Genomic DNA, 14709 nt, shown 5'->3' with positions numbered 1-14709 from the left:
ATGATAGTATTTTCATAATTACATTTTTCATGTACTTTATGAAGACTCCTTTTGTAAGATAATACAGACAGATATATTTTATTTACAGGAAGAATCATCCTAAGTAGAAAATATTTTTCATACATTTTCCTGTTAGAGAAAATGAATAATTATCCCTACTGCAGCCATCTAATACAATGATGAGTTTTTTTTTTAATATTTTTTTTTATTTGAGAGGTAGAGTTACAGTGACAGGGAGAGAGAGAGAGACATAGAGAAAGGTCTTCCTTCCATTGGTTCATTCCCCAAATGGCCACAACAGCCAGAGCTGCGCTGATCTGAAGCCAGGAGCTACGTGTTTCTTCCCAGTTTCCCGTGCGGGTGTAGAGGCGCAAGGACTTGGGCCATCTTCTTCTGCCTTCCCAGGCCATAGCAGAGAGCTGGATCGGAAGAGGAGCTGCTGGGACTAGAACCAGTGTCTATTATGGGATGCCGGCTCTGCAGGCCAGGGATTAACCTATGCCACGGCGCTGGCCCCGGCAATGATAGGTGTTGTTTTTTTTTTTTTTTTTTTTTTAACAGGCAGAGTGGACAGTGAGAGAGAGAGAGAGAAAGGTCTTCCTTTGCCGTTGGTTCACCCTCCAATGGCCGCCGCAGCTGGCGCACCGTGCTGATCCGATGGCAGGAGCCAGGTGCTTCTCCTGGTCTCCCATGGGGTGCAGGGCCCAAGCACCTGGGCCATCCTCCACTGCACTCCCTGGCCACAGCAGAGAGCTGGCCTGGAAGAGGGGCAACCGGGACAGAATCCGGCGCCCTGACCGGGACTAGAACCCGGTGTGCCGGCGCCGCAAGGCGGAGGATTAGCCTATTGAACCGCGGCGCCGGCCAATGATGTTTTAAATTATATGACATATATGTCAATGGAAATAATTGTGCTTGCACTTTTTAAATTTTATTTATTTATTTTTATTTATTTATTTTTTTTTTTGACAGGCAGAGTGGACAGTGAGAGAGAGAGACAGAGAAAGGTCTTCCTTTGCCGTTGGTTCACCCTCCAATGGCCGCCGCGGCCAGCGCGCTGCGGCCGGCACACCGCGCTGATCTGATGGCAGGAGCCAGGAGCCAGGTGCTTTTCCTGGTCTCCCATGGGGTGCAGGGCCCAAGCACCTGGGCCATCCTCCACTGCACTCCCTGGCCACAGCAGAGGGCTGGCCTGGAAGAGGGGCAACCGGGACAGAATCCAGCGCCCTGACCGGGATTAGAACCCGGTGTGCCGGCACCGCTAGGCGGAGGATTAGCCTAGTGAGCCGCGGTGCCGGCCTAAATTTTATTTAACAAATACTCTTTCTGGGGCCAGCACTGTGATGTGCTGAAGATGCACTGTGATGTGGTGAAACCGCTGCCTGCAGTGCTGCATCCCCTAAGGGCGCTGGTTCTAGTCCTGGCAGCTCCACTTCCGGTCCAGCTCTCTGCTATGGCCTGGGAAAGCAGTAGAAGATGGCCCAAGTCCTTGAGCCCCTGCACCCACGTGGGAGACCTGGAGGAAGCTCCTGGCTCCTGGCTTTAGATCAGCACAGTTCTGGCTGTTGCAGCCATCTAGGGAGTGAACCACTGGATGGGATGGAAGACCTCTCTCTCTCTCTCTCTCTCTGCCTCTGCGTAACTCAATTAAATAAGATAAATCTTTAAAAAAAAAACAAATACTCTTTATGTTCTATTTTTAATAACTCTTTGTTTAGTGGTTGCTAATAATCCATTATATTGAAAACTTAGAATTTTTTTATTAGCAATTTTTCTAATTTTAAGTTTTATATAATCTGGGAAAAATTCTTTTAGTATTAATGAATCAAGTTTGTATAAGTTTCTCTGTGGTGTTTATTTGTTTTAGCTGAAAGTGCTGCTATACATATGTAGTGGTCCTAGTTTCATTGTTATGCGTGGTCTTGCAGCTCAGTGGTACAGTCCAGAAGGAGTGTAAGACAAGATTTCAAGATGAGTTTTGTTATTTGCAACCGATTGTAGGATTTAGCAATAAAGTGATCTGTGCTAATTAAATTCCATGGTAAATCCTGCATTTTCAGTACTATGTATTTGCTAATTTGTTTCCGGGGGTTTTGAGGTGGTAGTTATGGATACAGTCACATGTAGACAAAACAACATTGGTATTACAGTTACTTGCAAGAGAAAGACAGAGACAAAGAGTTGCCATCTGCTGACTCACTCCCCAAATACCTGTGATGGCCGGAAATGTAATTCAGGTCTCCCATGAGGGTGGCGGGAACACCATTACTTGAGCCGTCACCACTGCCTACTGGAGTCTGCATTGGCACGCAACTGGAGTCAGGTGCTGGAGCTGGGAATCAAAATCAGGTAGTCTGAGTGGTATATGGGTGTCCTAACTACTGGCAAAACATTATTTAAGAGGCAGAGAGAGAGAGAGAGAGAGAGAGAGAGTGAGTTACTTCCCATCCACTAGTTTACTGCCCAGATCAGCGGTTGGTGCTGGTTTTAAAATAACTCTTTGCTTAGTAGTTGCTAATAATCCATTTTATTGAGAACTGAGAATCCTGGCCAGGCTGAAGCCAGGAGCCAGGAACTCTGTCAGGGTCTTTGATGAGTGGCAGAGACTACCTGCTGCCTCCCAGATGCACGTTAGTAGGAGCTGGAATTAGGAGCAGATCCTGGACTCAAACCCAGGCACTCTGAAGTGGGATGCAGGTTTTCCAACCAGCATTATTTAGTTATTTATTTATTTATTTATTTATTTATTTTGGAAGAACAGTTAAGGACCGGCACTGTGGCACAGCGGGTTAAAGCCCTGGCCTGAAGCGCCGGCATCCCATATTGGTGCTGATTCTAGTCCTGGCTGCTCCTCTTCCAATCCAGCTCTCTGTTATGGCCTGGGAAGGCAGTAGAAGATGGCCCAACTCGTTGTGCCCTTGCACCCACATGGGAGACCCAGAAGAAGCTCTTGGCTCCTGGCTTCGGATAGGCGCAGCTCCGGCCGTTGCGGCCATCTGGGGAGTGAACCAGAGGATGGAAGACCTCTTTCTTTCTCTACCTCTCTCTGTAACTCTGTCTTTCAAATAAACAAAATAAGAAGAAACAGTTACAGAAAGAGGGAGAGATCTTCCATCTGCTGGTTTACTCCCCAAATGGCCCCAGTGGCCGGGGCTGGGCCGATCCAAAGTCAGGAGCTTCTTCTGGGTCTTCCACATGGGTGCCAGAGCCCAAGCACTTGGGCAGTCTTCCACTGCGTTCCTAGGCCATAGCAGGGAGCTACATCAGAAATGGAGCAGCCAGGACTTGAGCCAGCAGCCGTGTGGGATGCCGGCACTGCAAGCAGCAGCCTTACCTGCTACGCCGCAGCAATGGGCCCTCCAGCCAGCATCTTAATCGCGATGCCAAATGCTGGCGCCTGATTGTTTATATTTTATGAAACTGTTCTGATTGGTGAGTCTTTTTCAATGATTATTATGTTAGAGAAAATGAGTAATTTTTTATAGCTCTGTGACTCTAAACTCAGCCATTATTTTTATGTTTTGTATGTGTTCATGATTTTATGTGTGTGCTTAGAAGTTTAGAGGTATAAAGTGTATCTCAATGTGTTTACACATACGCTTTTTAAAAAGAAAGCACACGTGGTTTTATTGTTTGTGTTTTTCTCAGTTATGGCCAAGGTCAAGCATGGAGAGGCTTTTAGGAACTTGGGTAGAGAGAGACCTCAGGCTGCTCCACCTTCTCCATACACAATTGTGTGTTGAAGGGCCTGGGAAAGACCATAGTCCCTGTCTTGGGTGCCACGCTGTCTCTTGAGCGTGAGCACTCAGTTCTGTGTTGTAGTTAGTTTACTGTTTGTTTATTCATTATTTATTTCTGCACTTCGCACAGAAATCTGCTTCCTGGGAATTTCCAGCTGTGCTTGCTGATTTTAGTTTCTTCCTCTGGAATAACTTGTATCTATCTTTCTCTTTTGGGGGAAACACTGTTAAGTTGTCTTTCTATGAGCTGTGTGTGGCTGGCTCTTTCTTGTTGTAGTTTCTGGGCACCCTGTACATCGTAGTAAGTCTTCCAGGGATAAACAATGCCAGCATTGTCTCAGAATGAGCACCCAGAATTAAATTCCTGCCAGAGTACTTTCTATATGTAAGCTTTTCTTCCTTTTTAAAAGAATTCTAATAATAGTTTTTAGTTAAAGTCTGGTTTGTATTTTAAAAGCCACAGTGTCGTTACCAATAATATATTCATGAAGTTGGAGTAAATAAAAAGTAGAAGCCATTCTGATGCTCGGGGAATTCCAGTGTAGTTGTAGCTCTGTGTCCTGTGTCGGGGGGCAGTGTACAGACGGCTGGGTCCCCTGCCAGTGTGCTGGTGAGCGCAGGTCTCTGCTTTTTGACATCTACTTTGCGCATTCTTTTCACATGTATGCCTGGTCTTACAGAACCTTTTCTCATCTTTTTTTTTTTTTTTTTTTTTTTTTTTTTTTTTTTGACAGATACAGTTAGACAGTGAGAGAGAGACAGAGAGAAAGGTCTTCCTTCCATTGGTTCACTCCGCAAATGGCCACAACGGCCAGTGCTGTGCCGATCCGAAGCCAGGAGCCAGGTGCTTCCTCCCTGTCTCCCATGCAGGTGCAGGGGCCCAAGCACTTGGGCCAAACCCCACTGCCTTCCTGGGCCACAGCAGAGAGCTGGACTGGAAGAGGAGCAACCGGGACTAGAACCGGTGCCCATATGGGATGCCGGCGCTGTAGGCGGAGGATTAACCATGTGAGCCACGGTGCCAGCCCCTTTCTTATCTTTCTAAAGATTTTTTTTTTTTTTTACTTGAAAGGCAGAGTTACAGAGAGAAGGAGATACAGAGAGAGAGAGAGAGAGAGAGAGAGAGAGAGAGAGAGAGAGAGAGGTCTTCTGTCTGCTGGTTCACTCCCCAAATGGCAGCAACAGCTGGAGCTGGGCCAGTCCAAAGCCAGGAGCCTGGAGTTTCTTCTGGGGCTACCATGTGGGTGCAGGGGCCCAAGCTCTTGGCCCATCTTCCACTGCTTTCTCAGGCATATTAGCAGGGAGCTAGATGGGAAGTGGAGCAGCTAGAACTGGAACTGGTGCTCATATGGGATGGCAGTGTTGCAGGTGGCAGCTCTAACCTGTCACGCCACAACGCTGTCCCCAGGACCATTTCTTAAAGAGTTTTCCTTGTTCATTGGATTGCTTTAGTCTCGGGTGTCCTTGGTGCCCTGTGGAGTCTCTCAACCCTGTGTTGGTTGGTCCTTTTCGAGCACTGCCCTGAACTCTCTGCTTGCTTCTCTCTTTCAAGAATCTTTAAGCTCACTGACTGTTGTGCACACCCACACTGCTATTAAGCTTGCCCAATACATTTGTTATTTCAGATGTTGTATGTGTCAGTTCTAGGGCCTCTATTTGACTCTTAAGTGTCTTTTTCTATCAAGATTTCTTCTCATCTTTTTTACTGTGTGGTTTTCACTGTGCCCTTGGGCATACTTATTGAAACCACTTTGACATTGCTCTCTGCTGATTCTAGGATATGGGTCCTTTTGGGCTTGTCTTCTCTCTCCTCTCTTCTCTCTTTTTTCTTTTCTCCTCTCTCCTCTCCTCTCTCTCCTCTCTCCCCTCTCTCTCCTCTCTCTCCTCTCTCCCCTCTCTCCCCTCTCTCCCCTCTCTCCCCTCTCTCTCCTCTCTCCTCTCCTCTTCTTTTCTCTTCAAGCAGAGTTACAGACAGAGAAGTCTTCCATCTTCTGATTCACTCCCAAAGTGGCCGCAACAGCCGGAGCTGAGGCAATCTGGAGCCAGGAGTTTCATCTGGGTCCCCCACGCTGGTGTAGGGGCCCAAACACCTGGACCATCTTACACTGCATTCCCAGGCCATCAGCAGAGAGGTGGATTGGAAGAGAAGCAGCCAGGACATGAACCGGTGCCTGTACGGGATGCCCTTATGGGATGCCGGCACTGCAGGCGGAGGCTTAAACTACTACACTGGCTATGATGGCCCCTCTTTTTTTTTTTTCTTTTATAAAAACTTATTACTTTGAAAGGCAGAGCAAGAGAGAGAGAAATCTGCATCCAAATGGCCATAACAGTCAGGGCTGGGCCAGGCTGAAGCCAGAAACATACTCCTCTCACATGAGTGGGCAAGGGCTCAAGTACTTGCATTAGCGGGAAGCTGGATCAGAAGCAGAGTAGCCTGGACTGCAGCTGGCTCTCTGATAGGGGCTGCTGGTGTGGTAAGTGGCAGCTTCACCCGCTGTGCCTCAGCACTGGCCGCATTGCTTGTCTTGAGAGTCTGGCTCATGGGTTCCTGCCTATCTGTATGCTTCAGTTTGAGTTGGGTTTGGGACAGTCACCAATGACGTTAGGAACTTTGAATTCTGTTTGTTCTCATAAAGGGGATGATTGCTTTGCTTTCTAACACTTGGTTACCTTGATTGAATTAGAGCTCAAGCTCTTGTCTCTGAAGTCAGGCAGCACCTTGAATTACATTTGGTATTTTGGCTTTTGGGTCTGTTCATGGTTGTGCATGGTTTGGGAGTCAGTCAGAGGTGGAGACTGCAGAATGAACTGGCCGCCTCCCCCAGCTGTCACCTCCATCCTGTCACTCACGCTGAGACTGTCACCATGTTTGAGCTGTGGCATGCATGACCTGGAAGCCTTGCCAGGTTCCGTTCCCTTCTTACAAGTGTAGATTCCTTTACCATGTCATCCACCTACCTTTCCTTATTTTATTATGTTTAATCTAGAATTTATGGTTTTTTGGAATATGTTTGGTCAGATAGGAATGACTTGGCTGTTATTAGATGCAAAACCTTTATCAATTTGTTTTATCTAAAAATAACTTCCTTCTTTTCATTGTAGAACATTTGGGCAGTTTGGATGGGAGAGACACGCATGCACACACACACACACACACACACAGTATTAGCTGTAGTCCTGCTCAGAGCTCATAGTATTCATTCATTCATTCATTTTTATTTGACAGGTAGAGTTAGACAGTGAGAGAGAGAGAGAGAAAGGTCTTCCTTCTGTTGGTTCACCCCCCAAATGGTCGCTATGGCCAGCGCTGCACCGATCCAAAGCCAGGAGCCAGGTGTTTCTTCCTGGTCTCCCATGGGGTGCAGGGGCCCAAGCACTTGGGCCATCCTCCACTGCACTCCCGGGCTACAGCAGAGAGCTGGACTGGAAGAGGAGCAACTGGGACTAGAACCCGGCTCCCATATGGGATGCCAGCGCCGCAGGTGGAGGATTAACCAAGTGAGCCACAGCGTGGGCTCCACTTACAGTATTCGCTGCAGCTGTTGAGACCATGTCTGTCTGCCTCCCCTCCTGTGGGGTCAGCCCTGCATCCCTTTCCCTGAGCTCCTCAGCCTAGTTTGGTGTAAATGTGGTGCCATCCTGTGACAGTTACTCTGTTGTCGTGTCCCCTGAATGACTTTAGGGCCTTTCCCCAGCGAGCGAGCTGTCTGTAGAGGGTTCAGGGGTCATGGTGCTGGGCGATGGCCCTTTGACGGTTCAAGGCGGTTGGGTCAGACAACCCCCTTGCCCTCAGCTGAGGGTAGTCTAGGCGTCTAACGTTTGCTTCCCCAAGTAGGGCTGATACAATTGTACCCTTCAGGAAGCATTTGGCAAACCTGCATCCCTGTCCTTAGCATTTACTGTGGCTGGGGTTACAGCTAAGTCTGCTGACCCAGACCTGGCTAGTTCCTGTCTTCATGGCAGCTTTTTTTTTTTTTCTTTTTTTCTTTTTTTAACAGATTATTTTTTTAGAGCAGGATTGAGAGGAAGGGAGTTCCATGTATGTCCCTGGCCCCGCACTGTACATCTTTGTTTACTACCGACAGCGCCGTGGGAGGGCTCACGTGTTGTGCTCAGTGAGTCGCTGCTGGCAGGTCGTCACGCAGAGCCACAGTTCACACTGTGGACACGTGTGCTGTGGCCGTGATGGCACACACCTGCCGTACGTGTCGCATACAGTGATTTTCTACCCTAGCGCTCTCTCCACCCCCACCCCAATGCCTGCTAGCCACTGGTCGTTTTTGGTTTTGTTTTTTGCTCTCCCTGGAGTTGCCTTTTCCAGATGTGCTACCCTAGGACAGTAGTTGGAATCATGTGACTTGTGACCTTTCTGACTGCTGCTTTGCTTTTATTTCCACATCTTAAGTAATACACACGCATGTTTCAAATAGCTGTAGGTTGCTAACAGTAAAAATAGCACTTTGAAGATCCAAGACTGTTATTCCTGGGGTTTTAATGTCATTTCCAAGTAGGAAAGCAGTTTAACTTTTTTTTATTACTCCATTTTCTGGGTATGCATTCACTCCTGGCAGTGTGACTGGGGAGGTCACTAAGCTGTGGTCTTAACAGTGGACTTAGTTTCCCAGCCTTCTGCTCTTGCTTCTTTGCAAAGCCAGTTAGCATCCACAGGACCCTAGTGTGCATTGATTTGAAATTCCATTTAAGACATTTTCCTTACAGAGGTAAGTTAGAACTTTATCATACACAAACATCCGTTAGATGTGGATATTGGAGGATACTGGGGAGATAACATTCCTCACTAACAAGGTCAGGATTTGGGATAATTATGATGGTTTGGTTTGTGTTCATTCTTGAGGTGCCAGAGCTGACTTGGTCTTGTGTATTTGCTCCTTTTTCAGCAGCAAGCCCTCGCGGGGAGTCTGGCAGGGCCCGGCAGTGCCGCAGAGACAGACCCATTCAAGAGGCAGCAGGGGCTGCCACCCACAGGTGTGTCTCAGACACGAGTGAGTGCGTCCCCGCCAAAGAGCAGCGGTTTCTTTCTACTTTGAATGTGAATTTTCCTTTTGCTGTTTATCAGCTGGACAGAGTATTTATATGAACGTTTATGTGCACTGAAGCGAAACATTTGTCTGTTGAAGAGATACATTCCATCTTTTCCATGTGCGTTTGGAGGTTCTTTAGTCACCATGTTATGATTAAATGTAAATTCATCTTTTTGAAGTTGTCTTTTTAAACTGAAATTTTCCTTTAAGTTATAAACTTAATACATCTTAAGGTAAGATTCATACAGCTTGGAAGAGTATAAATTGACATCTGCCTCTGGTTTGATGCCTGTCAACTCTCAGACCACGAGCAGCTACCACTGTTGATGTTGTGTATTCTCACAGGTGTCCTTCTGTCATGGCACAAGTAGTGTCATGTGTGTTGTTTTGGAAGAATCCAAATGTGAAAATATATATAATGTATGTTTCTTTTAAGATGGTGACACAGGAGGCCATCTTTCCAAATCGTATAACTCATTCTTTATGATGGCTGTATAGTATTCCACCACGTGGTGGATTCATTTTTTTTATCAGTCAGATCATTATTAGTGTTCATTTGTTATTGCCTCATTTTTTTTCTACAATCAACAGAGGATTGAACATAGAGTCTCATTTATTTCTTGTTTGTCAGTACCTCTGAGGTGAGAGTGCTCCGTCAGGGTGCGTGTGCAGTCAGGAGTGGTTGATGCTCCATTGCCCTCCAAAGAAAGAGGGCCAGCCAGTTCTCACTGCCATAACAGTTTCTGGATGAGTTGGCCGTTTCATTAGTATGATCAATCTTCTAATCATGGTCGATGTTCCGTTTCAGTGTGATTTTCTTTAATTTTTAGTAAGGTTGGGCAGTGCTTTTTCCCATTTGTTCATCATTTGTGAGTCTGTTCTCTGGCCAGCCTTCCATGCTCTGCCTGTTGTCTGTCTGGTTGCTGTGCTTTTCATGGTGGTTTGTTAGGACCCTCTGACCAGCTCTGTTCTCCATGGGCTGCGTCGACCCTCAGCTGTTGCTTGTCCTTGGCCTTTTTATGATGGCTTTTCTTGCATTGGCGAATTTTTAATGAAAAAAAGTAATATTTATCCACTGTATCCTGTCATACATAGAAAGGCTTCCCTGTTCAAGATTATAAAACACGTACACTTTTTTTTTTTACTACTTTTGTGGTTTATTTTTATATCAAACTGCACCTTTTTTGAAAATTATTCTAGAGCAGTCTAAGCGACCTCGACTTGAAGTGGGTCACCAAGGGGTAGTTTTCCAGCACCCAGGGGTGAGCGCAGGAGTTCCTCTGCAGCAGTTAATGCCAACAGTCCAAGGTAAGACCTGGCCTGGCGCCAGCTCGCTCAGCTCCCAGAGAGGGAGGGCATGGCCACTGAAACCCAGGTCAACCAGGCTCCGTGGTTGAGAGCCCCAGTGTCGGAGTGGTCTCTGAGGCTGGGTTATTTCTGTGTCCCACGTAACGCCGTATGGAAAGAGCCCTGTGGACACTCTTGTCCCTCCAGTGGGAGCTCCCGTTCTCACTGTCACTGTGCCTTTCAGTGGCTTCTGTCCCTGTTTCTGCCTTGCTGCTGTTGTGGGGGTGCTCTGTGGTAGTTGACGTCTGTTTCGCTTGATGCTGATGACTGCAAAGCTCGAGCGCCTCTCTCCCTCCTGTGTGCTCGCTTGTGCCTTCGGATCTAGCACAACACTCACTGCCCATCGGAGAGTGAGACGGGTCTGTGACTTCCTGGGTGGGAGCTGCTGCGCTCTGAAACTGGTGCCCTGGGGTTTTCTTATTTTGCAGGAGGAATGCCCCCTGCCCCTCAGGCCACGCAGCTCACCGGGCAGAAGCAGAGCCAGCAGCAGTACGACCCTTCCACAGGGCCTCCTGTGCAGAACGCCGCCAGCTTGCACACTCCGCCTCCGCAGCTGCCTGCCAGGCTGCCCCCCGCCGGTGTCCCCACTGCAGCCCTCCCGTCTACACTGCAGTATCCGCAGCAGCCACAGGTGGTAGAGGCTCAGACACAGCTTCAAGTCCCGCTGAAGACTCAGCAGCCAAATGTTCCTGTCCCCGCGCCTCTCCCCAGCCAGCTCCCTCTTCCTCCTCCACAGCCCATGCAGCCGGCCCTGCACATCCCGGTGCCTGGGAAGGCCCAGATACAGGCAGCTCAGCTTCCATCCCAGCCACAGGTACACTGGGGACAGACATTGTTTGTAGCTAGAGGTGAAGAGAAGGAAACACAGTTGCAGAGCTGGCTTGCATCTGTGTGTTTGTCCAAGCACATGTTCTCATAGCAGTTTATTTGCCCAGTTCACAATCAGTTCAGTAGCTACTGTGTATTTTTATGTACTCTGTAGTAATAGTTGCCATTATTTAAATAATAGAAAAGGAATGAATGTGGTAGCTGTTAGTAGTTGGAGCCTGCCCTACTGCCCTGCCCACAATGCTGATGGTCCCACTTGATCTGCTCAGGCACTCTCGGGTAGGTGCAGAGGAACTGGCCCGAGCCCTGGCATGAAGTGACGAGCTGGGCATGAGCCATGCCTCTCAACCTTGCCAGCCCTCCCTGTGTTTGCTACAGTCCTGAGTAAGGCCCTGCTACAGGTATCTGAAGGGAGTCTCTTTGTGTTGCTATGTAAACAACAGTTGTCACTGTGCACTAACTTCACACACAGGACCTCTGTCCCCAAAGGGTTCTGTCATGAGACTTACTAGTAAAACTTGCTTTCAGGAATCACTGCCTTACAGTGTACGAGGTGGAGAACATTCTCTTGTCTCCTAAGTTACAGTTAGTCTAAGAGCTGGCAAAGATGTATCATTCTTGGGTTCTTCTTTAAAGGAAAGAAGGGGGAGAGAGGAAGGAAAAAATGGAGATCACCTTCAAGATACAATGACTTTGAACAGCCCTTATCTGGACTGTTGAAGTTTGTTTTTCTTTCTTTCTTTCTTTTTCTTTCTCAGACTAAGTGTTGAACTCTTTACCTAGAATACTTAATCCTCTGTATAAAGCTAAATGAAAACAGATCTTGGTGAAGAACAGGAGAGGGAAGAGGTAGAGGGAGGGGTAGGAGAGCGTGTGGAAGGGCAGGTACAGAGGGAAGAATACTGTGTTCCTGGTGTTGCATTTATGAGATGCACGCAAATAAAATAAACACATGCAGTGAGTCTCTTCTGCACGCATGCAGTGCAGCCGTGGTTTGGGATGCAGTAGCAGGCAGTCCCAGTTCCTAAGGAGAGCTCGGACACAGCCTGCACTTGTTCCAGCAGGAGGGTGCAGGAGCAGTGTCCTTAGTTCTCAGCGACCCTGGCAGGGTCAGTGCAGCCGCTCCTCTCAGCCTCTCCTCCACTGGCACGGGAACTTACCGGGTGCGCTTAGATTCCAGGCCCCTTAGATTCCAGGCCCCTTAGATTCCAGGCCCCTTAGATTCCAGGCCCCTTTTTCCTTTTTTTTTTTTTTTAATATAGTCAGTTGATCCTTTTTTTTTTTTTTAAGATTTATTTATTTATTTATTTGAAAGAGTTACACAGAGAGAGAAAGGTCTTCCATCCGATGGTTCACTCCCCAGTTGGCCACAACAGCTAGAACTGTGCCAATCTGAAGCTGGGAGCCAGGAGCTTCTTTTGGGTCTCCCATGCGGGTGCAGGGACCCAAGGACTTGGGCCATCCTCTACTGCTTTCCCAGGCCATAGCAGAATCTAAGCTCTTTTGGATTATTTGAGATTTATAGCCAGGTCTTCAGTGTGGAATGGTAGAATAATAACAGCAATGTGTACTAGCTTCCACTTGTCACTTTGGAGGTGAGGTGTCGGGCCCTGTGATCAGTACTTTGTGAACATTATTCTGGTTTTTTGTTTGTTTGTTTGTTTTTTTATGAAGCAGAATATTTTAAAAACTGAGAGCAGAAAGGCTGAATACGTTGGCAGGACTGTGCAGTCAGCACCTAGTGGGCCTGTGATGGCCAGTGTGCAGGCTGTGTGGGTGCCGTGCCTAGGAAGGCGGCTTCCAGCAGGCAGCGAGCTCCTGCGGTCCCTCCCGCTGTAGATTTTGGTGACATGATCCCCATGGATGCTTTCTCTCATAGCTGTGGGCAGCTTTAGCAGCCTAGTGGTTTTTCATTTCTTTTAAAATAAGATTTATTTATTTAAAAGGTAGCGTTAAAGAAGGTGAGAGAGGGGAAGAGTGCTTTCAATCCACTGGTTTACTCCCAAATGGCTGCAACAGCCAGGAAATTCATCCAGGTCTGTCATGTGGGTAGAGGGGCCCAGGCACTTGGGCCATGTTCCACTGCTTTCCCAGGAGCATTAGCAGAGAGCTGGATCAAAAGTGGAGCAGCCAGGCTGGCACCGCGGCTCACTAGGCTAATCCTCCGCCTGTGGTGCTGGCACACCGGGTTCTAGTCCAGGTTGGGGCGCCAGATTCTGTCCCAGTTGTTCCTCTTCTAGTAAAGCTCTCTGCTGTGGCCCGGGAAGGCAGTGGAGGATGGCCCAAGTGCTTGGGCCCTGCACCCGCATGGGAGACCAGGAGGAAGCACCTGGCTCTTGGATTTGGATCGGTGCAGCGTGCTGGCCATAGCGGCCATTTGTGGGGTGAACCAACAGAAGGAAGACCTTTCTCTCTGTCTCTGTCTCCAACTCTGCCAGTCAAAAAAAAAAAAGGAGTAGCCAGGACTCAAACTGGTGCCCACATGGGATTCCAGCACTGCAGGTCGTGGCTTAACCCACTGCGCCACAGCACCAGCCCACAATGGTTTTTCCTAGGTCCATTTACCTGCCTGTGGCATTGAAGAATTAGCTGTGCCAAGTATCTTTAAAGAAGCCCTTTTACAGGGGCTGCTGCTGTGGCATGGCGGATAAAGCCACCACCTGCAGTACCAGCATCCCATGTGGGCACCGGTTCAAGACCTGGCTGCTCCACTTCCGATCCAGCTCTCTGCTATGGCCTGGGAAAGCAGTAGAGGATGGCCCAAGTCCTTGGGCCCCTGTACCCACGTGGGAGACCTGGAGAAGCTCCTGGCTCCTGGCTTCAGACCGGCGCAGCTCTGGCTGTTGAGGCCAACTGGGAAGTGAACCAGGGGATGGAGGATTCATATGCTCGCTCGCTCGCTGTCTCACTCTCTGCCTCTCCTTCTCTTTCTGTGTAACTTTGACTTTCAAATAAAGTAAATGAATCTTAAAAAACTCTTACAGAGTCTGTGGAAACCTCTTAATTGTAGGTCAGGCTGGGCTTGGCAGACTCCCGCTGTGAGGGGCCAGGTACTGTGACTGTGCTGGCCTTGTAGGCTGGTTAGGTTCTGAAGGGTGTGCACAGCCATCATGACCTGCAAGTGAATGGGTGTGCTGTGTCCCTGTGAACTTCATCTCCAGAAGTGTGTGGCCAGCCGTGGTCCCCTTCTGCCCCAGTGGAAGTGTGTGGCCAGCCATGAGTAGGAAAATCCCTTTAACTAGGGGAGGGGCCCATGTGTAACAGGCTGCTCACTGGGGGTGGAGAGGCCGTCTTGGTGGGGCCCATGTATAACAGGCTGCTCACTGGGGGTGGAGAGGCCGTCTTGGTGGGGCCCATGTGTAACAGGCTGCTCACTGGGGGTGGAGAGGCCGTCTTGGTGGGGCCCATGTGTAACAGGCTGCTCACTGGGGGTGGAGAGGCCGTCTTGGTGGCCTCTCTGGGCTGTACATGTGCTGTCTCTGGTGCCTGTCTGTACATAGCCCTCATTCCAGCTTCACCTTCCTTGCTAAGTTGATGCCCCCTTCTCTCCAGGATTTACGGATGAATTGGCTTTAGTCTTTAGTCAGGGGTCAGATTTTCCTTTGGTTCCGCAAGCTTGGGTCTGGATGCACAAGGGCGAGTGGAGCCTGCAGCCTGTGGGATCTGCATCCGCTCTGCACAGCAAAGATGGAAAAGGAGTATTTGGTATTTTTCAGTTAGGAAAAAGCTTACACAGTTAAGTTTTAAAT

General features: G+C 48.5%; 1 protein-coding gene across 24 annotated transcripts in view; it reads left to right on the top strand.

The window, feature by feature from the left end:
- EP400 (E1A binding protein p400) overlaps positions 1-14709 on the top strand; it is a 120460-nt gene that overhangs the window by 21608 nt on the left and 84143 nt on the right. For 11 of the 24 annotated variants that reach the window (XM_089322934.1, XM_070066259.2, XM_089322932.1 and 8 more), the window contains 3 exons: positions 8642-8729; positions 9986-10093; positions 10561-10946. In XM_089322934.1, the coding sequence (XP_089179060.1) occupies positions 8642-8729; positions 9986-10093; positions 10561-10946 (582 nt within the window). The remainder of the gene's footprint in view (positions 1-8641; positions 8730-9985; positions 10094-10560; positions 10947-14709) is intronic. The other 13 variants (XM_089322935.1, XM_070066260.2, XM_089322933.1 and 10 more) reach the window with 5 other exon arrangements.

The sequence above is a fragment of the Oryctolagus cuniculus genome, chromosome 21 (genome assembly GCF_051225735.1).
Source record: "Oryctolagus cuniculus isolate XC-2025 breed Fujian yellow rabbit chromosome 21, ASM5122573v1, whole genome shotgun sequence".
Lineage (NCBI taxonomy): Eukaryota > Metazoa > Chordata > Mammalia > Lagomorpha > Leporidae > Oryctolagus > Oryctolagus cuniculus.
This window is presented reverse-complemented; position numbering and strand designations above follow the sequence as displayed.